The 24407-nt window shown below is 50.7% G+C and overlaps 1 protein-coding gene across 1 annotated transcript in view; it reads right to left on the bottom strand.

Annotated features, from left to right (window-relative positions):
- The window catches only part of chd9 (chromodomain helicase DNA binding protein 9), a 68966-nt gene extending 55853 nt beyond the window's left edge, over positions 1–13113 (bottom strand). The window contains 2 exon segments of the mRNA XM_080539220.1: positions 9597–10072; positions 12980–13113. Coding sequence (XP_080395346.1) covers positions 9597–10072; positions 12980–13009 — 506 coding nt within the window. The 5' untranslated portion in view covers positions 13010–13113.
- Between the last annotated feature and the right edge of the window lie 11294 nt (positions 13114–24407).

The raw sequence follows: 24407 nt of genomic DNA on the forward strand, positions 1-24407 counted from the left end.
AAACTTAAGACACAATCAAGTTCAACCTATTTTGTTTTCCGTTGCAGACCTCTGAAAGGGGCATTCTGGGATTCTAACAATCACAAGCCATTCTCCCCCGCCACTTCATTTGGTAAAGAGTTGGAAGGACGGGGCTGGAGAAATGTGACCGCTCTGAAATATAGATGTTACGGTTAGGGCTGGGCAAACGATCAAAATTTCTTTTTCGATAATCGCAAGAATTAACGATCAATTATCGATTAATCGATAAGCTTTTTTTTCATCAAAAAATAAAAAAAATAAAAAAATAAACTAGGGCAGAAATAACAAGCATGTTTTCCTTGGGGAAAAAACTTTTTTGTGTTGCTATTGCACACATTCATTCATTCACATTCAAACTAGACACTACAGTCAGATAACAATCCTCTTAAACAAGGCAGTGAGTAGCCTAAATTGTTTAACTTAAAAACACATTTTACATTATAAATAAAAATATAGAAAATAAGTAACTCACCATAGGAGCAGTAAAAAAACAGTTACTCACAAATAGGAGGATGACTGAAAACGTTAGTGTCCTTAAGAGCGTCCAGCTTAACTTAAATTTAAACTCCAGCGAGAGACTGTAGGCGGCAGGCCTACTGGTTCTTGTTCAAAAAGATGATCATGTTAACATGTTCAGGGGTGAGAGACGAACGCAATCTGGTGACAGTTAGGCCAGCCGCAGAAAACACTCGCTCCGAGGGCACCGTGGTTGCGGGGATGCAGAGGTAGGTCTGCGCTAATTTGGCCAACCGAGGAAACCTTCTTTCGTTTAATTTCCACCAGTCAGTTGGGTCGCAGTTCAGGCCCGCAGAAGGCTCCCTCAGAAAGGTGCAAACTTCGGTTTCGATTGGGATGTCAGCAGAAGCGCCTGCTGCGTATTGCTCCCCGAGGAGCTGTGCCATGGCGCTGACCGGAGCAGATAATTTCTCACACATAACGTGGACAAACTAATTTCCATTATTATTATTATTATTATAATTTTTATTTATTTTTTAAATCCAATTTATTAACGATTATCAAGCAAAATATTTTGTGATCGACCAAGATCCTTATCGATCAATTATCGATCGTCGATCATTGATGCCCACCCCTAGTTACGGTACATGTGGGAAAACTAGGGTTAGGGTTAGGTGCTAGGGTGCTACGGTTAGGGTTAGGGTTAGGGTTAGACATGCCAGCATGTACCAAGTCGACGTAGCACCTAACCCTAGTTTTCCCACATGTACCGTAACATATAGACGGAGCTATGCAGGCAAGGACTGACCATCCATGAGATATGTACGATGTTTTGAAGCTATGTAGTGTTTGTTCACAATTACATCGTTTTCCAACAAATGGGGGGCGGCTGTGGCGCAGGAGGTAGAGCCGCCATCTAATGATCGCAAGGTTGGCAGATCGGCGGTTCGAGCCTCGGCTGGCCACATGTCAAAGTGTCCTTGGGCAAGACACTGAACCCCAAAATTGCTCCCAGTGAGCGGGCCGGCGCCTTGCATGGTAGCTTGCGGCCGTTGGTGTGTGAATGGGTGAATGAGAGGCCGTTGTAAAGCGCTTTGGATAAAGGCGCTATATAAGTGCAGTCCATTTACCATCCATTTACATCGTTTTCCAACAAATGGAGTAAAAAAAAAGTTTGATTTTGGGTTTTGGTGGGGAAGGACAGTTGAACGAAGCTCATGATGAGGCATTTAGAAGATGCATTCTTCAAGAATCAATGGAAATGTAACAATCAATTTAGAAGTACAAAAATTAATGTACCAATCCCAGAATAATAATAACTTTTTATTTGTATAGCGCTTTTCCTGCAAACGTTGCAGCTCAAAGTGATGCCCCTTTAAGGGCGGTTGAAGTAGAACAGAATGAAGAAGAACAATGTTTTATTTGCCAGGTTCTGTTAGTCAATTGTTGGAATGTGGTATTTTTTGGCTCTAGTAGGCACAGGGCCCGCCATAGGCAGCGCCCCTGGAGCAATTAGGGGTTAAGTGCCTTGCTTAAGGGCACATGCAGCTCCCTCCTGAGGCGGGGATCGAACCAGCGGGCCTCTCTAACCTCTAGGTTACTGCAGCCTCATGTTAACTGTTAGACGGTTCCCTTTTCTTGCTTTTTTTGGCGCAAACAGTAGTCCTACTCCAACTTCTGGATCGGGCCAGGGACCTGAACCTTAATCTGGACCCATTTCAAACCGCTCAACATGACTTCCCTAATCAACAGAACAAAATGTACGGCTGTGCACAAATGATTACACAAATGCTTCATATACTCATGTTTTAACTGTAGTCGGAAATAGAAATGTTTCACGTTGTTTTCATCCCAGCAAATTGCTCCTAATTCAATTAGACTGTCACGTTGATATTGGCTCCGGCTTTCAGAGAACATTTCCGCTGCCAATACAAGATGTTGAGCACAGTACGGCTCTGACACCAACTACAGCACCACTATACGGTAGTACCACTAGTAGAGAGACAGAGAGAGAGAGAGAGAGAGAGAGGAGAGAGAGAGAGAGAGAATAGAGATCAAGAGATAAGAGACAGAGAGATGGAGACAGTGAGATAAAGATAGAGAGATAGAGATAGCTAGATAGATAGACTAATAGAGACATAGCTAGATAGATATAGATAGATAGATTAATAGAGACATAGCTAGATAGATAGAGAGAGAGATAGAGAGAGATAGCTAGAGATAGATATAGATAGATAGATGAATAGAGAGATAGCTAAAGATAGATGATTAGAAAGATAGCTAGATAGATAGAGATGGATAGATATAGATAGATAGTTAGAGAGAGATAGATAGAGATAGACGTTAGAGAGAGAGAGATAGAGATAGAGAGATAGAGAGAGAGAGATAGATAGCTAGAGAGAGAGAGATAGATAGCTAGAGAGAGAGAGATAGATAGATAGATAGAGAGGCACCGTGGAGGTCTGACAGTGCCAGCTTGGCTCCCATGTGTGGATCCTGCATGCTTAATAACCCAGCCTCCATCCCCAGCCCCCCCAGTGCTGCCCTGTCCTAGTTGGCAGAGGGCCCACTGTTGTGTGTGTGTGTGTGTGTGTGTGTGTGTGTGTGTGTGTGTGTGTGGGGATAACGGAGTGTGACGGCATTTTGTGGCCCGAGACACAGTGTGTTCTAGTCGTCGTCGTCCCCCCCCCCCCAGGCCCTGTGGTGGACGGCCTGGGAGGAAACATACCAGACCAGACCAGACCAGACCAGACCAGACCAGACCACACCAGACCAGACCACACCAGACCAGACAGACCAGACCAGACCACACAGACCAGACCAGACCAGACCACACCAGACCAGACCACACCAGACCAGACCACACCAGACCAGACCACACCAGACCAGACCAGACCAGACCAGACCACACCAGACCAGACCACACCAGACCAGACCAGACCACACCACACCAGACCAGACCAGACCAGACCACACCACACCAGACCAGACCAGACCAGACCAGACCACACCAGACCAGACCAGACCAGACCAGACCACACCACACCAGACCAGACCAGACCAGACCAGACCACACCAGACCAGACCACACCACACCAGACCACACCAGACCACACCAGACCACACCAGACCACACCAGACCAGACCACACCACACCAGACCAGACCAGACCAGACAACACCACACCAGACCAGACCAGACCACACCAGACCACACCAGACCAGACCACACCAGACCAGACCAGACCACACCAGACCAGACCAGACCACACCAGACCAGACCACACCACACCAGACCACACCACACCAGACCCCTACCCCCACCACACCCCTCCAGACCAGACCAGACCAGACCAGACCACACCAGACCAGACCAGACCACACCAGACCAGACCACACCAGACCACACTAGACCAGACCAGACTAGACCAGACCACACCACACCACACCAGACCACACCAGACTAGACCAGACCACACCAGACCCCTACCCCCACCACACCCCTCCAGACCAGACCAGACCAGACCAGACCACACCAGACCACACCAGACCAGACCAGACCAGACCACACCAGACCAGACCAGACCAGACCACACCAGACCAGACCAGACCAGACCAGACCACACCAGACCAGACCACACCAGACCACACCAGACCACACCCCCTCCAGACCAGACCCCTACCCCCACCACCCCCCTCCAGACCAGACCAGACCCCTACCCCCACCACACCCCCTCCAGACCAGACCAGACCCCTACCCACACCACCCCCCTCCAGACCAGACCAGACCCCTACCCACACCACACCCCCTCCAGACCAGACCAGACCAGACCCCTACCCACACCACCCCCCTCCAGACCAGACCAGACCCCTACCCACATCCCTCCAGGCCAAAACCAGACCAGACCACATCAGACCAGACCAGAACCAGACCAGACGTCTGCTCTGTGTGAATCAGATTACTGGGCTGCAAAATGTTCTGAACGTTTGGCCTCACTGAACACAACGGTGACCAAGCCCGTGCAGCGCTGCCAGCGGTACACAGTGAGATTAATTGCGTGTGTGGTGTGGCGGTGACAGAGTGGGACCCAGTTCCAGGTTGACAGTGGTGCTGTGCCACTGGAGCGGAGAGCAGGGCTGGGCTCCAAGAAACCCCCCCGCCCCTCCTCCTCCTTATCAACGGGCCTGTAATCTCTCCAACTCAACCACCTCTTCTTCTCCTTCCTCCTCCTCTACTACCTCCTCCTCCTCCTCCTCCTCCTCCTCCTCCGTCAGTGCTACAGATCTGCTCTGGGGATCGCAGCTTCAGTCTGCATGCTGTGCACACACATGCACACACACACACACACAGGGGATGAATAAAAAATAAATAAAAAATACATAATTAAGAAAACAGCTTTGGGTTTTTCTAATCAGAGTGTGAGGGAGACAGATTAGATGGGTTATGCGTCGCAGGCAGCCATTAAACGGCCTTTTTACGCTGCGGCAGCGAATATACAGCAACCAAACCCCCATTTTATATATCATGAAATTGATCTCCGTTGCACCATTTTGTTCGATGTGTTCATCGTACGCGGGCGGTGTGGGATCAGCACATTCAGAGCACGCCTGCACACACAGGAAGCCTTCCCCTCTCCGCCCTGAGCACGGTACCGAGACTCCAGTACGATGGAGAGGAGGAGGAGGAGGAAGAGGGAAAAAAAGTAGAAAAATAGGGAAGAGAGAAGAGGGGGGGAGGAGGAGTGCTAAAGAGGAAGGAGAGAGGGCAGAGAGAGAGAGAGAGAGAGAGGCAGGGTGCTTTTCATCTGATGATTATGTTGTTTTTCAGCAGGTAGCCTGTATTTTTATTATTTTTTTTATAAATAAAAAACGTTGCATTTCTCTGAGCGCTGTGATCAGCAGAGCCTGGGCTGGGTGTGGCCAAAGCCCTGGCCCCGCCCCGTCACTCCTCCAGCCCCGCCCCCTCCTTGATTAGGCCGCTCCTTCTGGCTGGGACGGGGGGGCTTTATTCCTCCTGCGTTGCTATTGTCCTCTTTTTAATTGCCTTGTTTATTCTCTCCGTGAAGCACATTGTGCTTATAGTTTTGTATGGAGTGCACATTTACCACTGTACAGTACAGCTACAGGGTGATTGATTGAGTCTGTTGCAGCCCCCTCAGCTGACTGTAACACCCCCCCCCCCCTCCCCCAGGCGCCCCCTCCCCCCGCCACAGGGTCCACCAGCCTGATAATACTATTAGCTCAGTCCCCACCCCCACTCTCACTCAGCCACACTAGGAGAGTCACATGATGCAGGAAAACACACACAAGTAAATACACAGGCAGCAGCACAGCCGAGGCAGGGTTAGGAGACATATAATATAGGGAATTCACACCTACACAACACCCACATAGCCCACACACACACACGCACAATACAGGTTCTCACACACACACACACAATACAGGCGCGCACGTGCGCACACACACACACATACACACACACACACACACACACACACACACAGACACACACACATACACACTGACAACACAGGTGCACACATACACACACACACACACACACACAACATAGACGCACACATACCGACAAAACAGAGACAAACACACATAGACAACACAGGCGCACGCGTACACACACACACACACACAAATAAACAACACAGACGTGCGTGCATGCACACACACACACACACACACACACACACACACACACACTCGGCAGGAGTAATGACTCCTGAGGAAGGTTAGCGCCTCCGCAGCGCCTGGCTGACAGAGAGAAGGCTGTGCATTCATATTTCATGAGGAGGACCTGGGCGTGCACACACACACACACACACACACGCACACACACACACACACACACACACACACACATGCACACACACACTTGGGTTTCTACACCTGCATGAAACCTCCCCAGAGCACAATGCACTCATGCTGCCTCCATTACCGCCTCCCCCCCCCCCCCCCCACACACACACACAAAATGCATGGCAATGGAAAAATTATACATTTAAACACACAGGCTACAAACACACACACACATACACACACAGACGCACACACACATTCATAATAGAAATAACATGCTCCAGAGGAGAGCAGGTCACAGGAAACAGCCTGTCCTCCTTTAAAGGACAAAGACCCACCATCCCAACATTCTGTTGCACAGTCTGTCCCTGGGTCTCTAGCGTACGGTCCTGGTGTACCAGCGACCCCGCCTCCGCCCCCCTGCTCCAGGCACACCACCACAGCACCGTACGTCACACAACCAGGAAGACGTCGGGAATCTGACTGGGTTTGCCCTGTTTAAATGAACACAAACTCTCCTACGTTCCCCCTCTCTCTTCCTTGAAGAAATCACTGATCTGAAATGACGTGATCGATCGGTTAAAAGAAATGCAGTGGCGAAGCTCGCTTTTGACCAATCTTGTTGTTAGTAGATCACAGCGGTTACTACGAGGAAGGGGGGGGAGATGCTTCTCTAAAGTATTCACACTGGGCCTGTCTGCCTGACAGGCTCCCTAACAAAGCCCCACAGGCCACAGCTCCACCAGAGAGAGCCTTCCCATGCCGCTAGGTGCCATGGCTGTGTTGTGGGAGCGCTGCGCCTCTTAAAAACTGGTTGGGAGTTCACATCCTGAACACTCAGCAGGTTTTAACATGTGTGTCTGACTGGTTTACGCTTCAGCTGCACAACACTCGGGGTCTAGTCCCCTAGACAGGGCTGTGTTAAAGTTCAAACGGAGCGATCAAAAGCTTCCATCCATTCCTCGCCAGATTCCCCCTCCGGTTCATTGATTAATCAGCTCGGAGTTCAGTGAAATGTTAAGGTATGAGAGACAGAGAGAGTGTTTGTGAAACCGAAAAAACAGCGTCTCTGATCTGTTTCAAAATGGCTGGAATGCGTGACGCGACATGCCTTAGTGAAAGACGCATCGAAAAAACAATAGTGGTGGATGATAAGGCTAAACACGTTTTGTGATTGGCCTAGTTTCACAAGTTCTTACATTATGCAAACAAAATAGGTTACAGAGCTCGTGATGTAAGACTGTGAGAAGCTCGTCGGTTAGTAAGCTCATGTGTGCAGCTCGTTGTTTCAGAGCTGCCATCAGGGGAGAGAAAGCTGTAGGAAATCAGATTCAGGAAAAAGAACACGTTCTCACGACTCCCGAATCTCAATCAAATGAATAACACTCTGCAGACGCCCAATCAGTCCAAATCAAATCAAGGTCTAGCCTAACGAGCAGCTTGATAGGTGTGTTTTGATATGAACGAATGTGTGTAATAGGCTACCTACGCCTCGCCGTCTTATTATTAATCTTAATTAATAATAAATGAATAACGTGTCTATGATTAGATATTATCGCCACACTCGCATCACTCGACGCGCCTCGTCTACACTTGATACTTCAATCAGACATCTGTTATCTGATATGACGATCGGATCGCAATCTGACGGCGGTCTACGGCGTCTCCTCGCCTGGTATCAATGATTCAAAAACGCGTCTCTTAGCGGCCTCCCTAGCGTGCTCGTGTTGTGTCTGCCACAATCTGCACATAACAGTTGTGTGCCAGCCTCTTATTTGGACGACAATTTGGGTTTAATCTACAGGTACTGATATTAAAGGGTGACGTGGTTCATATCTGCTTCAGGTCTCAGATTAAGCCTGATGTGGTTCATATCTGACTGCTACAGGTCTCAGATTAAGCCTGATGTGGTTCATATCTGACTGCTACAGGTCTCAGATGAAGCCTGATGTGGTTCATATCTGCTACAGGTCTCAGAGTAAGCCTGGTGTAGTTCATATCTGCTACAGGTCTCAGATTAAGCCTGATGTGGTTCATATCTGACTGCTACAGGTCTCAGATGAAGCCTGATGTGGTTCATATCTGCTACAGGTCTCAGAGTACCGGTAAGCGTGGTGTAGTTCATATCTGCTACAGGTCAGGTAAGCCTGATGTAGTTCAATTCCAGGTCTGAGATGGAGGAGATTGAGGTTCAACACTGCCACAGGCCTGAGGTGGAGCCCAGAGCAGCACCTCCACCCAGTCAGAGACAAACGTCAGCCAGCCAGACGCCTATTACTCCTTAGATCTCTCCCACCAAAACACACACACGCACACGCACACATATATCAGCGCCACGGCAACAGCCATCGCGCCATCTCCACAACACGGCAGCAGAGAAATCCATTATCTATTACTGCCATTTCAGCAGCTGCCGAGCTCATAAAAACATTAATCATAATGTGGGGCAGACAGTACTGCGCGCCCATTGTGTGTGTGTGTGTGTGTGTGTGTGTGTGTGTGAGAGTGTGTGTGTGTGTTCTCGGTGGCCAAGCCTTGAATGAAAGCTGACCTCCTCTCTCTCTCTCTCTCAAGATTTTAACGACACTGATGAACCCGACTCTACGCCACACACACATTCCGGCTGTCTAACAGGGACCACAGGGCTGCGTGTTAGCTGACGTTAGCGTTAGCTCCTAGCTGGGTGTGGCTTACAAGCAGCCTCGTCTCACTAGGGGTGGGGGGGGATGGGAAGGGAACAGGGATTATCTATATGTATATACGACGCTGCAACATGCCTACATCCACTCCAGGCTGTCAGGAGCCCCATCTCATATAGACGCAGCAGAACACTATATATATGCTAAATGCAGCCTGAGCTGATCCCTCCCCGGGTCTGCCCGACAAGCTGCGGTCGGTTTTAACTGGTGCAACACGTCGTAAATTAAATTGAACTTTGAGCTGCCATCTTGGCAGGAACTTTGTGTGTGTGTGTGTGTGTGTGTGTGTGTTTTATAAGCAGTAGTTGCTAGCTATCAGATAATGGGTGCCAAGGGAGCTAAGCTGCCTGAGGAATCATTGACCATGGCAACACAGCTTTGTGCTCTCGCAATCCAATCCGTAACAGCAAAAACGAAAAATCATTTAAATTGTAGATTTTTTTTCCGGTGGAATATATATATATATATATAAATAAATAAAAAAAGTGAATGTAGCACACATCCCCTGTGTTGTGTGTGTGTGTGTGTGTGTGTGTGTGTGTGTGTGTGTGTGTGTGTGTGTGGGGGGGGGGGGGGCGGGGGAGGGGTTCACTGAAAGGGCACCTACCCGATCTTGGCCTTCTGCTTGGGCTTAGCCGAGGGGACGATGCGGGCCTTCTTGGAGGCCTTCACCTTGGGCCGGGCCTTGCTGCTGCCCCGCTCCCGCTCCCGCTCCCTGTCTCTCTCCCGGTCCCTCTCGCGGTCCCGCTCGCGCTCGCGCCTCGCCCGGTGGGACGAGGAGCTGGGGAAGCTCTCGGGACTCATGACCCTGGGGATGTTCTTCTCGCCCCTCTCCCGGGCCTTGGCGATGGCCTCGGAGATGATCCGGTTGGCCTTCTGCTGCTTGTCCTCCACCGCCACCTCCATCAGCTGCTGCTGCTGCTGCTGCTGCTGCTGCTGGAGCCTCCGCTGGGACCTCTTCTCTGAGGAGGAGCTGTAGGAGGAGGAAGACGAGGAGGAGGAGGAAGAGGAGGTGCTGCTCTTCATCGTCTGGGGGCTGAGCACCCGCGGGTGGCTGTTGGGACCGTTAGCATTCTTGGGAGGCTGGAGAGAGGGAGAGATAGAGAGAAAGGAAGGGGGAGGGGGGAAATAGGAATCAAATTCAAGTCTCCAAAAAAATACCAAAGTGCTGATGTCATGTGACATGCATATATCTGTGCTCATGGGTGGAGGAGGGAGCAGGGCCTTTCGACAGCCTCTCTCGACAGTGAATGAACTCAAATGAAGCCCATGTAGAGGCTGATTAGGGTGGTCTTGTTGTCATAAATACAGAGTAGTAACAAACTAGGTACAGTCGCCAAGCTAGCTACGTAGCCAAACCTATTGTTGGCCTAACACCTGCATCCCAGAGACATTTCTGCTAGTTTTCCCTACACACACACACACACACACACACACACACACACACACACACACACACACACACACAGTAGCTTAGCGGTTCTCACATGCCTCCACATTTAACCCCCTCCACACCATCTCCGCTGAAACTGAAAGCGAGGAACGCACAGTTTCAGCCTTTTTCCCCCTGAATGGGAAAAGTCAAGTCATTCAAGCTGCAACGAGGAAGTGTCGAAAAAGAAACAATGGAATAAGATTACAGCGTGCTTCGGCGAAGGGCTGCAAAACCCCCAATGTGCGTTACAATCAAGTTTCATAACACGCAGAGCTCGATGACGTGGGAAACAGGGAGCAGTGGAAATGACAACACAATATGAGCCATGGGTACACAATGAATGTAGCCAAAAGGCTAATGTACATAGCCTGGTAGCTAATAGATGACTAATACACACGGCCCTTTCTCATTTCCTTTCTGGGAAACGATAAGAGGATGAAATGTCATGTTTTTTCGCTCTCACAGCGGGGGAGCATAAATCTAATTACCAAAGGGAAATAGCAGTGAATGATGTTTCACAGAACGCTTACAAAAACACTAGCTAGCTTGTCTGGTCACATCACATATAGCAGAAGTCACAACAGTGCTGTACAACGCTGTGTGTGTGTGTGTGTGTGTGTGTGTGTGTGTGTGTGTGTACAGTATGTTGTCGGTCTCTCCGTGTGTGTGTGTCTCTCTCTCTCTCTGTGTCTCTCTCTCCCTGAGTCTCTGTCTCTCTTACTGTCCACTACCCCCCCCTCCCTCCCCAACCCCTCGTCAGATTCCGGAGCACAGACTCGTTCATTAGGGGCAGAGCACATTCAAAGCCAAACGAACATAAATAATACACACGGTGGCCCGATACACAGGATAATATGTGAATAATACATGGCTGCGTTTATTCTATACAAGTCTCCTCTCTGCCGGGCCTGGAGCCCAGACAGGCCTATAAATGGATGACCTAATCTAAACGTGTTGCCGGTGGTTACATGGCCTGGTCCTCTTTGCCCCCCCCCACTCCACCCCCACCCCCACCCCCACCCCCCCCGAAACACTGCTAAATAAAGAGAATTATCTCGAACTGCCACAAACAAAGCTGGGGATGGGATGGGAGGGGTTGGGGGTGGTGGGGGGGGGGGAATAAATAGCAATTCATTTGGAAGATACTGTAAACAAGAGCTAGCTAGTGTTATGCTTTTTCCCCCCCACCCCGTTCGTTCACATGTGCTGTGCCGAGGCTGTTAAGAGAGAAAATTATAGCTACATACTGGAATGTTCTCATTATGCAAGTTCAAGGTAAAAAAAAGAAGAAAAAAAAAAAAGAAGAGAAGAGAAGAAAAAAAATAATGAAGAGGGGGGAGGTGGGGAAGTAAAACTGGAGAGAGGGAACGCACAAGGGAAGAAGAGGAGGAGAAGAAGGAGGAGGGTGGGGGGGGGAGGGGAGGGGGGTGGAGAGGTGGGAAGGAAGACAGGGGTGCGAAGAAGATAAAGTGAATGGGAACAGGAACGAGAGCCTGTATGAAGAAAGAGTGTGAGAGAGAGAGAAAAAGAGAGAAAAAGAGAAAGAGAGAGAAAAAGAATGCACCAAAAAACCAAAGTGCACTGCAGCTGTATAATACATCTATAAATAACTGAAATTATAGGCTGCCAGCACTGCAGTGATTCCAATCTCTCCCTACCGCCGCATGCTCTCATGAAAACCCCTCCACACTATTACCCCTCCACACTATTACACTGTTACACTATTACACTGGTACACTGGTACACTGGTACACTGTTACACTATCACAGCCCAGGAAGGTAGAGGGACACAGCACCTCCGCCACTATTACAGCTCTGCAGAGCAGAAAGGCAGACAGGGAGAGATAGAGAACCCGTTTGGGTCAGCCGCACACTCACTCACTCACTCACTGAACTCTGCAGTGACTGATGTGCTCGGCTCATGTGACACACACACACAAACACACTCACACACACACACACACACACACACACACATCAGGGATAGAGGGATAGAGGAATCCACGGAGAGGAGGGAGAGAAATGAGGGATAGAGAGTGTGGAAGGAGGGGTGGGGAGGGGAGGGGGGGGGGGTGGCAGGGAAAAGCCTGTGAGTGCAGCATGACACCTTTGAGCCCTACCACAGCTAAGCAAATGAGCACTGTATGGAGAGAAGGAGAGGGGAAAAAAAGAAAAGAAAAGCAACAACGAGTTCAAGATGGCGACAGTGGAGGCTGCATGCAGCATGAGCCAGTAGCTGAGGAGGTTGTTCAGTTCCTGCCGGCCCCTCCTCCTCCCCTCCCTCCCCTCCTCCTCCTCCACCCCTCCTCCCTCCTCCCCTCCCTCCCTCCTCCCCTCCCCCTCCCTCCCTCTCCTGCCCTCCCCTCCCCCCTCCCCTCCCCTCCCCCCCTCCCTCCCCTGCCCTCCCCTCCCCTCCCTCCCTCCCCTCCTCCTCCCTCCTCCTCCTCCACCCCCCTCCCTCCCCTGCCCTCCCCTCCCCCCCCTCCCCTCCCCTCCCCCCCTCCCTCCCCTGCCCTCCCCTCCCTCCTTCCCAGCTCTCCGCGCGGCTCACTTACCCTTCCTCTTGGCCTCTTCACTGTAGACATGTTTTTTTTCTCTCTCTCTTTTTCTTTTTTCTCTCTCTCTCTCTCTCTCTCTCCCACTCTCCAAACCACCTAACAAAAGCCTTGCCCTTTTGCCGGGTTTTTTCTCTCTCCCTCCTCGCTTGCTCGCTCTACCTCCCTCCCTCACGCTCTCTCTCTCTCGCGCTCGCTCGCCCGCTCGAAGTGCTCTCTTCCTTGAGCTGCGTGTCCCCCCCTCCCCCCCTCCTCCTCCTCCTCCTCCTCCCTTCGCAGCCCCTATCCACAGGCGGCGAGCGGTCGGAGAGTCTCCTTCACCTCCTCCCCCGGCGGGTTGGATCAGGAGGAGAGCATGGGAGCTGTGCTGGCTTCACTGGGGGAGGCGCGCTGGCTTCTACTGGGAGCTGTGGGAAGAACAGCGCTGTGGGCGGCGGAGGAGGTGCGTGGCAGTCCAGGAAGCAGCTCTCATTTCTTCTTCTGCTGCTGCTGCGTGCTTCGCTACCCCCCCTTCTCCGTCCTCCGTCCGGCTCCGGCAGAGAGTGTGTGTGTGTGTGTGTGTGTGTGTGTGTGTGTGCGTGCGTGTGTGTGTGTGTCAGCGTCGCTCTCTCTTCCTCTCTCTCGCCTCCCTTCTCATTGATTCCTCTCTCTGCCAGTGATCCCTCGCTCCCTCGCTTGCTTGCTTTGCTTTCCACCCTCTTTTCCCCCTCTCTCTCTCGCTCTCACTCTCACTCTCTTTGCTCTCCTTTTTTCCCCCCTCCCTTGTGCCTCTTCTTCTTTACATGGCAGCAGGCGAAGTAGGTTACTCCTCCGTACAAAAGGGTTTTGTGCTAGCTTGCTTGCTTGCTTGCTTGGTTGGTCGGTCGGTTGGTTTTTTTCCTTTTTCCACTTGTTTTTCTCCCCCTTCTTCTCTCTCCCTCGCTCCCCTCCCCTCTCTGCCTTGCTGGGGCGTGTGTGTGGTGTGGTGAGCTCCAGTCTCCGGGCACAGCGGTGGAAAATGAAAGAGCACAAGCACAAAGCAGCAAAATGCATCAGCATGAATATTAGAGATGTCGTTAAATCCGGACTCGTTTTTTTCTCTCTCTCTCTCTCTCTTTCGCTCTCTCACTCACTCGCTCGCTTGCTCTCTCTCTCTCTCGCCCTCTCTCTCTCTCTCTCTCTTTGTGAGGAAGTAGGCCAGCAGATGGTGCTAGCCGTTATTACATTAACTTTCACAACTTAACCCCACAAGTCCTGGATTTCTCCCCGGCAGCACACGGTAGAACCGATCCGACATGAATCTACTAGCCCTGCTCGTTACAATAGTGTGAACAGGACACCGGGCGCTCCAAAGTAGACATAATATGAACAGAATCACAACATAACCCACTGTGAAGACACCCCAAAGAAACCCAACTGACAATCAAACAACCAAAGCAGCACACAACCAACACACATGATTAAAAACACACAATGATGATGATTAAAAAGGCACAGTTTCTTCTCCCCCCCCCCCCCGTAACACACAAACGACAAACACACTCTCTCAGAGACCGCAGCGGTGCAGTTGAGAGAGTGTGAGGCACGCTCGATATCCCCCGACCGTGTTTCCAGGAAGAGGAATGGGACAGGTCTGGCCTGAGTGATTAGAAAGGGGGATGGCGGGGTGGGGGGGGGGTGCGGTGTGTGGGTGTGACGCAAGGGGCCATGTGCACCGGCTGCCCTGGGAACACACAGGCATGCACGTCTGTGCCTGGAGCTCAGCACAGGGCAACGTTGGGTCAACTGAGGGCTGGCTGGCTGACACACCCACACACACCACACACCCTCCCACAGACCCACTCACCCTCCCGCCCCCCCCCACACACAGCCCCACACACACACCCACCCCCCCACACACATTAAAGAGACCGATGAGGCCTCTGTTTGTAAACCTACAGTTTTCAAGTACATAGCTCAGGGACTGATGGTATCTGTAGTTCTCTACAGTACAGAGCTCAGGGACTGATGGTATCTGTAGTTCTCTACAGTATTTAGCTCAGGGACTGATGGTATCTGTAGTTCTCTACTAGGACAGAGCTCAGGGACTGATGGTATCTGTAGTTCTCTACAGAACTTAGCCCAGGGACTGATGGTAACTGTAGTTCTCTACAGAACTTAGCTCAGGGACTGATGGTATCTGTAGTTCTCTACAGAACTTAGCCCAGGGACTGATGGTAACTGTAGTTCTCTACAGTACAGAGCTCAGGGACTGATGGTATCTGTAGTTCTCTACAGTACAGAGCTCAGGGACTGATGGTAACTGTAGTTCTCTACAGAACTTAGCTCAGGGACTGATGGTATCTGTAGTTCTCTACAGTACAGAGCTCAGGGACTGATGGTATCTGTAGTTCTCTACTAGGACAGGAAGAGACTGGTTTGTACCATAAGCTAGAAGGCTATAGGGCTTCATATAGCCTAGTGTATGTGGCGAGGCAAACGTGTACACAGAGCACTCAGCTCCATGCTTGAAATGTAACACTGGTGGTGACTGATATGATATCACGGATGCTACATAGATGCTCACATGGACAATAGTTGAAATGTAACACTGGTGACTTAACGCAATAACTAAACTCACATAACCTTTTGATGGGTGTTTGAGTGTTCTTTAGCTGTGTAGTTTTATTGAGTTAATACCAATGTCTGGTCTAAACTTCATGTGAATAGCGACAATGGCTAACTTATTTTCCCTTCTTATTATGTGTTGTACAGTAGCCTACATTATATTAGTTTGATGGGCCCACATATATATAAGCATATGGAGAAAAATGCCAATTATCAAACGTTCATTTATCAAAAGAACAATATTACTAAATTTAGCACACCGAGCGAAACATACAGTACATGATACAGGGAAGGCATCTGTGTGTGGAGGTTGATGGGTAGGCTGCCACCTACGTAGTGGAATGTATGCCTGTACATACATAAACATGTGCCCAAGGTTTCCACTGAACATGACAGGAGGCCATTGCTGTGTGTGTGCGTGCGTGCGTGCGTCTGTCTGTGTCCCCCTATGTGTGTGTGTATGTGTGTGTGTGCGTGCGTCTGTCTGTGGGTCCCTATGTCTGTGTGGGTGCACGGCAAGCACGTGTCTGTCAGTATGTGTGTGTGTCTATGTGTCCCTCTGTGTGTGTGTGTGTGTGTGTGTTTGTGTCAAGTCATCAGAACGGGCATCAGAATTGGCAACCAGGCAAAGCCTTGGAGTTTGGACTGTCAGGGGAGAGAGCCGCAGAGGCAGCTCAACGACGCAGCGTGCCCTCCCTCCAGCCTGCCCTCCCTCCTCCTGCCTGCCCTCCCTTGTGTGCCCTCCCTTCAGCCTGCCCTCTCTTCAGCCTGCCCTCTCTTCAGCCTGCCCTCTCTTCAGCCTGCCCTCCTCCAACCTGCCCTCCCTCCAACCTGCCCTCCCTCCAACCTGCCCTCCCTCATACCTGCCCTCCCTCCAACCTGCCCTCCCTCGTGTGCCCTCCCTCATACCTGCCCTCCCTCCAACCTGCCTCCCTTGTGTGCCCTCCCTCCAACCTGCCCTCCCTTGCGTGCCCTCCCTCCAACCTGCCCTCCCTTGTGTGCCCTCCCTCCAACCTGCCCTGCCTTCAGCCTGCCTCCCTTGTGTGCCCTCCCTCCAACCTGCCCTCCCTCCAACCTGCCCTCCCTCCAGCCTGGCCTCCCTTGTGTGCCCTACCTCCAGCCTGCCCTCCCTTGTGTGCCCTCCCTCCAGCCTGCCTTCCCTTCAGCCTGCCCTCACTTGTGTGCCCTCCCTCCAGCCTGCCTTCCCTTCAGCCTGCCTCACTTGTGTGCCCTCCCTCCAGCCTGCCTTCCCTTCAGCCTGCCCTCCCTCCAGCGTGACCACGTCACCAGCACCCGACACACATGTGGGCTGTAGAACACCACGTCGTCGACGTGATCCATCATCACACAAATAGACCTGGGCCGTATTAGACTCAGTACATGGCTTAGTTAGAGCTGCCAGAAATAATGCAGTCTTGCTTTGATTTACAAGTTTATAAATGTTTCACCGGGGCATAAAGCACCCCTGGGACAGACCACGGTGTGGTGTTGTCCAAACCGGGTCCAGCCTCACCCCAATAAGCCAGAGAGAGAGAGAGAGAGCGAGAGAGAGAGAGAGAGAGAGAGAGGAAGAGAGAGAGAGAGAGAGAGAGAGAGAGAGAGAGAGAGAGAGAGAGAGAGAGGGGTAAACTAGACAGAGAGATAGGTAGAGAAAGGGGGGAGAGAGAGATAGAGATAGAGGGGTGTAAACTAGACAGAGCGATATGTGGAGAAGGGGGGGAGAGAGATAGAGGGGTGTAAAGTAGACAGAGAGATAGGTAGAGAAGGGGGGGAGAGAGATAGAGAGAGAGAGAGAGAGAGAGAGAGAGAGAGAGGGGTAAACTAGACAGAGAGATAGGTAGAGAAGGGAGGAGAGAGAGAGAGAGGGGTAAACTAGACAGAGAGAGAGAGATTCAATAACACCCACATAGATTCATACACAGGGCTGCCATCGAGGGGCTGCACACAGTGTGTATTGTCTCTCTAGCTTAGACGTGCATCTGCGACAAAACAAGGGGAAAAACAGGAACCGTCGACGCGCACATGCTTGAGTGGTCACATGGGTACGGGGAACTGCGGCTCCTTGGCAACCAAACGGTTAAAATGCAAATGCTCCTGGCAGAGCTGTGCGGGGGAGTGGCTTCCCCCAAAGAGACGGAGAGAGAGAGAGAGAGAGAGAGGGTTAGATAGAGAACAACAGTGAGTGAGTGAGTGAGTGAGTGAGAGAGAAAGAGAGTGTGAGAATGTGTGTGTGCGTGTGTGTGTGTGTGTGAGTGTGAGCGAAAGAGAGAGAGGGGACTAGTGTGAGAATGAGCGTGAGGGAGAGAGAGAGGAAAAGAGAGGGGGCCGGAGGCACAGGTGTCAGTCTCTGAACACTTCATTATTACCTCATCACAGAGCCTATATTAGTGAGCCTCAGATCTCATTTCTGACACACACGCACACGCACCTGATACGGAAGACGGCTTACAGCCAATCACAACAGTGAAGAGCCTACAACCAATCAGGGAGCGCAGATCAAGATCCATTTCCAACCGGCGTCTCTTCTCACCCACTAGTAGGCAGTGCTAGTCCAGAAGCAGCGCTGTGATAATGTCTGCCGTGGCGGAGGGTGTCGGTGTGGTGAGAGAACATGGTGTTCTCTCTGAGCAAACACACAGGAACCAGCGTGGGGGAGTTGGTCCCCAAGAATGGTAATCAATGTCAGACGGCTTAGTTTAGAGGTCTAGCAATGGACCTGGCATAAGACACAGGGACCAGGGTTCTCCCCAAACAACGATACAGAGACCAGGGTTCTCCCCAAACAACGATACAGAGACCAGTTCTCCCCAAAGGAGATCAGGGGTCTCCCCAAACAATGATTCAGGTACCAGGGTTCTCCCCCAAACAATGATACAGGGATCAGGTCTCCTCAAAGGGGAACAGGGTCACAGGGGCGGCTGTGGCGCAGGAGATAGAGCCGCCGTCTAATGATCACAAGGTTGGCAGATCGGCGGTTCGAGCCCCGGCTGGCCACATGTCGAAGTGTCCTTGGGCAAGACACTAAACCCTAAATTGCTCCCAGTGAGCGGGCTAGCGCCTTGCATGGTAGCTTGCCGCCATTGGTGTGTGAATGTGTGCGTGAATGGGTGAATGCGAGGCCGTTGTAAAGCGCTTTGGATAAAGGCGCTATATAAGTGCAGTCCATTTACCATTTCCATTTACCAAAGGGGACCAGGATTCTCCCCAAACAATGATTCAGCGACAAGGGGTCTCCCCAAACAATGTAAGAGGGGCGCAGTGCCACCTTGTCGGCTTGGATCTCTAAGTCGTAGCCGTGATTTTGCCGGCACAGGTTGAGTTAACACATGTCAGTTTTAATAAATGCAATCTGGCACCACCTTGTTCAACAACCCTGAGGAGACCCCCAGGGGAGACCCCTGGGGACGATAAAGTGTTCTTCTATCCCTGTGTCCCAACAATGGTTCCCCTCTCATTCGTATCAACTTTCTCCGTTTTTCGGCTCTTTTTCGTATTACAAAAGTCTACTTCAAATCCAACCGTTGGATCTCTTCCTTAAAAAAATAAATAAAAATAAAATAAAAAAAATAAACATGTCGAAATGTGTGGTATCTCTGTGCCGAGCACTAAGAACAGACTGGCCTTGGGAGTACTCCAGAGTGATGATAACAGTAACAGCACAGGCATTCACCTTCCGGAACCTTCCGGAACATTCCGGAGCCAGAACCTATGCCCCTGGTTAATGGAATATAGATTACGCTGCCGTCAGGCCAGGGGAAGGAGAGATTAAGGCACACTAATTAGGCCCAAGGCTCTAGGCCAATTTAAAGCCACGCCGGAGAGTGGAACAGGGAGAGAGAGAGAGACGCGTGGTTGATGAATGGAAGCGGACGTGATGCAAAGTGATGCTTCCTAAACCCATTAAATAGAGCGTCGGACATTAATGATCCTCTGTGCTGGTACCAAAAGGTGCCTGGCCTTGGCCAGACGCTAAGTATTACGGCTGGCCCTTAACTCAAACTCCGACCTGGTCCACTCCGACACTGGCACAGAGCGTCAGTGTGTGGCCTTAGGGCAGGGTGGCGACTGGGGAGTGGCTGAGTGGGAATTGACAAGTCTGGTAGTGTCCCGATAACCCCCATTTCACAATTACATCAGTGTGTGTCAAGATAATAATGAGGGAATTTGATTTATTCCCGCCAGGACGCCGGCTTTAACACGCCTGACTATTGCGACAAGTGCCATGGGATCTCTACATCAGTAGAGGGATGCGGCGGGGGGGGGGGGGGGGCCACTGGCTTGACTGGTAGGACCTAATACACGGGGTAATAATTTCACAGATTCTTTGCTTTTAATTTAATGTGGGGGAGTGCATCCTTCAGAGAAAAAGAGCAGAACATTGGAACGCGGCAATTGTTTCCACTGCAGTAGTGCTGGTCGGCCTTGGCCGAGTGGCTGGACATGGAGAGATTTGAGTTACCGGAGGGCCAACACATTGCAGGGAAGACGAATACCGAGTCCCACTCCCTCATCATCATCGGCTGCAGGCCAAGGGAAGATTAGAGAAGCGGATGAGACTGCCCATCCTTTCTTTAAATCTAGCCTACACCTAATCCTAATTTAATCTACTCCTAATCCTCAATTATGAATATCACCACCGGGCACGTAGGAAGGGAAGGGGGTAGGCCGCACGCCGTCAGCGGGTTTATATTTATTTATTTATACAGATCTCATGTTCTCGTGATGGTGTGTGTGACGGTATGTGGAAATCTGTGTGCGTCAGCTAGGCTATTGGTTAAATTGTGTGACCGCTGGTTGGATTCTACGCTTTTTCACTTGCACTACCTAACCCCTGTGTTATTCTCCCGTAAAAAAGTCACCAGAATGTTCTCCCAAAGGCAGCCCATGTCTTATCTGTGTGATCTGACTGCTTTGCAACGTATTGACAATAACTGCGCAAGCTGGAACGTTGGGAAATTACATGTTATTAGGAAATGACACTGCGACACAACCTCGTACCTACGACTGAATCACAGCCACTGAATCACTGCTGATATTCAGTATAACAGCACTCCCTCTCGTGTGATATTGCCTAATTATACATTAATCTGCAATCGGTTCCAAACTGATATCAGGCTTGCAAAGAAGGTTCAGACGGTTCCATCGATCTCCATAGTAACAGAATGAAGCTTAGTTTCTTTGACACAACAAAGACATTCATGTGACATTCTGTGGCTCTAACCCCCTAACCCTTATTAGCATGTGGATCCATTTCATAAACACTACAACAACACATGAGGTGGCGATTTTTAGCCGGTTACCTAGTGACCGTATCCGGCCTATAGCACACAACCTCTTGAGTATTACTGCTTTAATAAGAAATTGCAGGTACACTAGAGACTGGATGAAGGCACTGCTAAAACCTTAAACCTTAAACTCTGTGTAGATACAGAGGAGAGCTCTGACTCTGTGTGTGTGTGTGTGTGTGTGTGTGTGTGTGGGCTTCCTCTGGTGGAGATATTTATAGTAATCACCCATCAGGCTCTGAGGGGCCAAGCCATGGCACACAGTTCGGTATGTTAATTCCTCGCAAATGCAACCATTAGCCATTCACATCAGGATATCATTAGCCAAGCCTGGCCCTGGCAGAGGAGCCTGGTCACCGGGCTCCTAACTCACCCTCAAACAGCTCCCAGAGAAGCAGGTTTAATAACAGGGGCATATTAGCTTGACATTACTAATTCGGTTAATTTACTTTTTAATTTAATTACGGACAGGCATCGCCGGCGAGTTCCATTTGGCAGAACGGGCTGGGGAGAGAGGCTTAGGTGGACGCATGGGGACCGGGGAGGGCCCGGTTAGTTTGGGCCTGGTCGTTTGGGGTTCTATAGGACCACAGAGGCCAATATCAGATGGGAGGACGGGGTGGTGGTGTGTGTGTGTGGGGGGGGGGGACAAACACATGGCTAATCGTGGGGGAAAATACTGGCAACATCACTATTTGGGAAACACTGCATAATACACATGGATATAAATCGACAATTCCCGTAAATTTCAAACAATTCCAAGGACTTGGTACCTTAGACAGATCTTAGATAGTCATAGGGGTCAGAGTTGAGGACTGGGGGTATTGGGTTGTGGGGGGTGGCTGAAAGGGTAACACAAAGAGCTGCATGCCGACATGAGCAAAACATTCCAGTGTGAAGTGTGAATGAGGTGGGGGGGGGGCTGAAAACGCTTGCTTTGGACTCTAACCCTATAGGCAGTGGAAGTGAGTGGGCTTTTGAATTCTCCAAAGATGCTCTAACAGTTTTCCACTAATTGACACTTAATTACACCGTCTGACCCCATGATTACCAGGCGACAGGTCATGTGCGTTGCCGGGCCGGGGGATTCCAGCGAGAGTGTGTCTCCCTTTAGGCCACGCGCCCCTCCCTGCCGTCTCATCTGTAAGAGCCTCCTCAGACAGGTCAGTCGATCAGGCAGATTTAAGAGGGCGTTTTCGACGGCTGGCAGAGGCAGAAGCGTGTGTGTGTGTGAGAGAGAGGGAGAGAGAGAGAGAGCAATAGAGAACAGCAAAAGTCCATCCATCTAAAAGAGGCTGGATGACTGCGAGTGTGGCAACAACCCCATCGTTTCTCAGCCCCGACCGACAGACTCATTCTGGGCCCGGCTTCCAGCCCTTCCAGCCCCGGCCAGCAGGCCGCCTATCTGGATGACACACAGGCGGCGACGGATCAGACACAGAGATAGGTACGTCTCAGACCAGAGACGAGACCGGCGGTGGAGCCGAACGGCGAGCAAAACACGCAACTCGGATGATGCCATCCGTTACTGGGAGGCAGTCACGCGGAGCCGAGGTGGGGTAGGAGGAGGGTCCCTAGGGGGCTCCAGCATCTACCACAGGGGAGAGAGAGGAGGAGGGGGTGGTGGTGGTGGTGGTGGGGGGGGGGGGGAAGGGGAAGCAGCATGGGGGCTCGGTGCCAGACCTTTACAACTCCTTCATTATTGAAGCGGGTGAAAAGAGAGAGCAGCACTATCTCTCCCCACAATCCCTCTCACTCTCACACACACTGCAAATCAACCAAGACAGCCGTACACGCACGTACACACACGTCCCTGTACACACAGACACACACACACAGACAGAGGAGAGAGAGTGCAGAGCGGGCTGGGAGCCTGAGGGGGTTGATGAAGTCATGGTTTTCTGCTCTAATTTCCACTTCCCCCAGATAGAGAGACAGGTGCCTGTGGAATGGCTCTGGCAGGCAGAGAGGAGGGGGGAGGCGGAGGGGGAAGGGGGCGGGGGGGAAACCATCAAAGACACACAGGCATGCTTTTCTCTAACACGAAGGGCGCGAGATGGAAAGGGGGCATAACATTTCCTCCATCCTACAGACGTTCGTACACTAAGCCAGGCCTAAGACACGAGAGGAATTATGAAATGTCGGAATAACTAAATCGCTTGAGAGAAAGAGAGAGGGAACATCATATGCCGGAGAAGATCATGGCGAAGAATTCACAGAGCACACATCACCACGCTTCGTCGATTTAATGAGACGTTGGTGGGGAGGAGTTTAAAGCTCTGATAGTTAAAAAGTGTGCGTGTGGTGGTGGTGGTGGTGGGGGGGGGGGGTTAGGGGTTCAGAGTGACTTCTCTCCTAGCTGCAACTTTTGAGGCGAGAGGCTAAATCTGGAGTCAGAGACGCGCGTCTACGAGGCAGACCTAAATGGTGCGTCTGTGGACTGCCCGTGCAACTATGGCGGTGAGACCTAAATGACAGGGTCAACGCAGGACAGACGCCACGTTCGTGCTGGTGTGTGGAGGGGAGACCGGCCTCCATGGAATCGAGAACGTTGAAAAAAAGAGAGGCCTCTGTGCTCCGGTGAATCCCGGGCACGCCACTCAGCGTTTCACACTCGCGTGTTGACATGATGTTGTGAGGTGAGGTCGACATAAGGGCAGCTTTGTGTCGCACGGTGCAGAGCTCAGAAAACCCACCATGTGATTCCAATTCCACAGGGAGTCTGAGGCATAATCATCTGATTTATTTTAAGGGGCCAAAAGGCCGTAAGTCATTCGAAACCTTCAACCCTGTCAATGTGGGCCTACAGTTGTTGTATTTCATCAACTGCTTTTAAAACCGATCCCCCCCCTGTTCTATCCAACATAAACGGAACGTTCTGGAAGAAAACCACCCACCATTTTGTACTCTTAAAATGTTGAAACATTAACTTAATGCTGGTCTGTCTAATGGTGGGTGAAAAGCGTCACACCACTGTTTATGGTAAGGGATGGTACTGCAGGTGTTGTAGTTTTAAGAGCTGAACTTTATCCCTAACACAGACAACTGTTCCATTTTGTTCTTTTTTTGCACCACACTCCAATGTTGTGAAATAAAGACTTTCTGTCTGTAAACAAACCCTTGACTCACGGCCTGGAATCCATGGAAACCGACGGAAAACCCGCCAGCTTCCACCAGCCACCTGAGAAACCTGTTTGCTCAGCGACTCAATGACAAATCAGTAGCCCACACACCAACCGCCATCTATGGACGAGCCCAATAAACGCAACGCAAACCAACAGGTGTCCTTATCAGAACAGAAAAGAACAGCCATAACGACCCATAAACATCAGCACAATTCACATTTACATGTGTCATGAGTGATTCACATTACTCTCAACTTTCCCTGTTTAATGTGCTAGTTTTAATTCAAAGAGACTATGGGGCTGGTTTCACAGATGAGGTGGCGTAAGCCTAATCCTAGACTAAAAAGCATCTTCAATGGAGATTTTTTACATTGAAAACGTGACTTAATCTGTGAAAACTGGGCCTAGGAGTCCACCTCATTTAAAAGTCAT

This window comes from Nansenia antarctica (genome assembly GCF_963989245.1).
Source record: "Nansenia antarctica genome assembly, chromosome: 9".
In the NCBI taxonomy this organism is placed as follows: Eukaryota; Metazoa; Chordata; class Actinopteri; order Argentiniformes; family Microstomatidae; genus Nansenia; species Nansenia antarctica.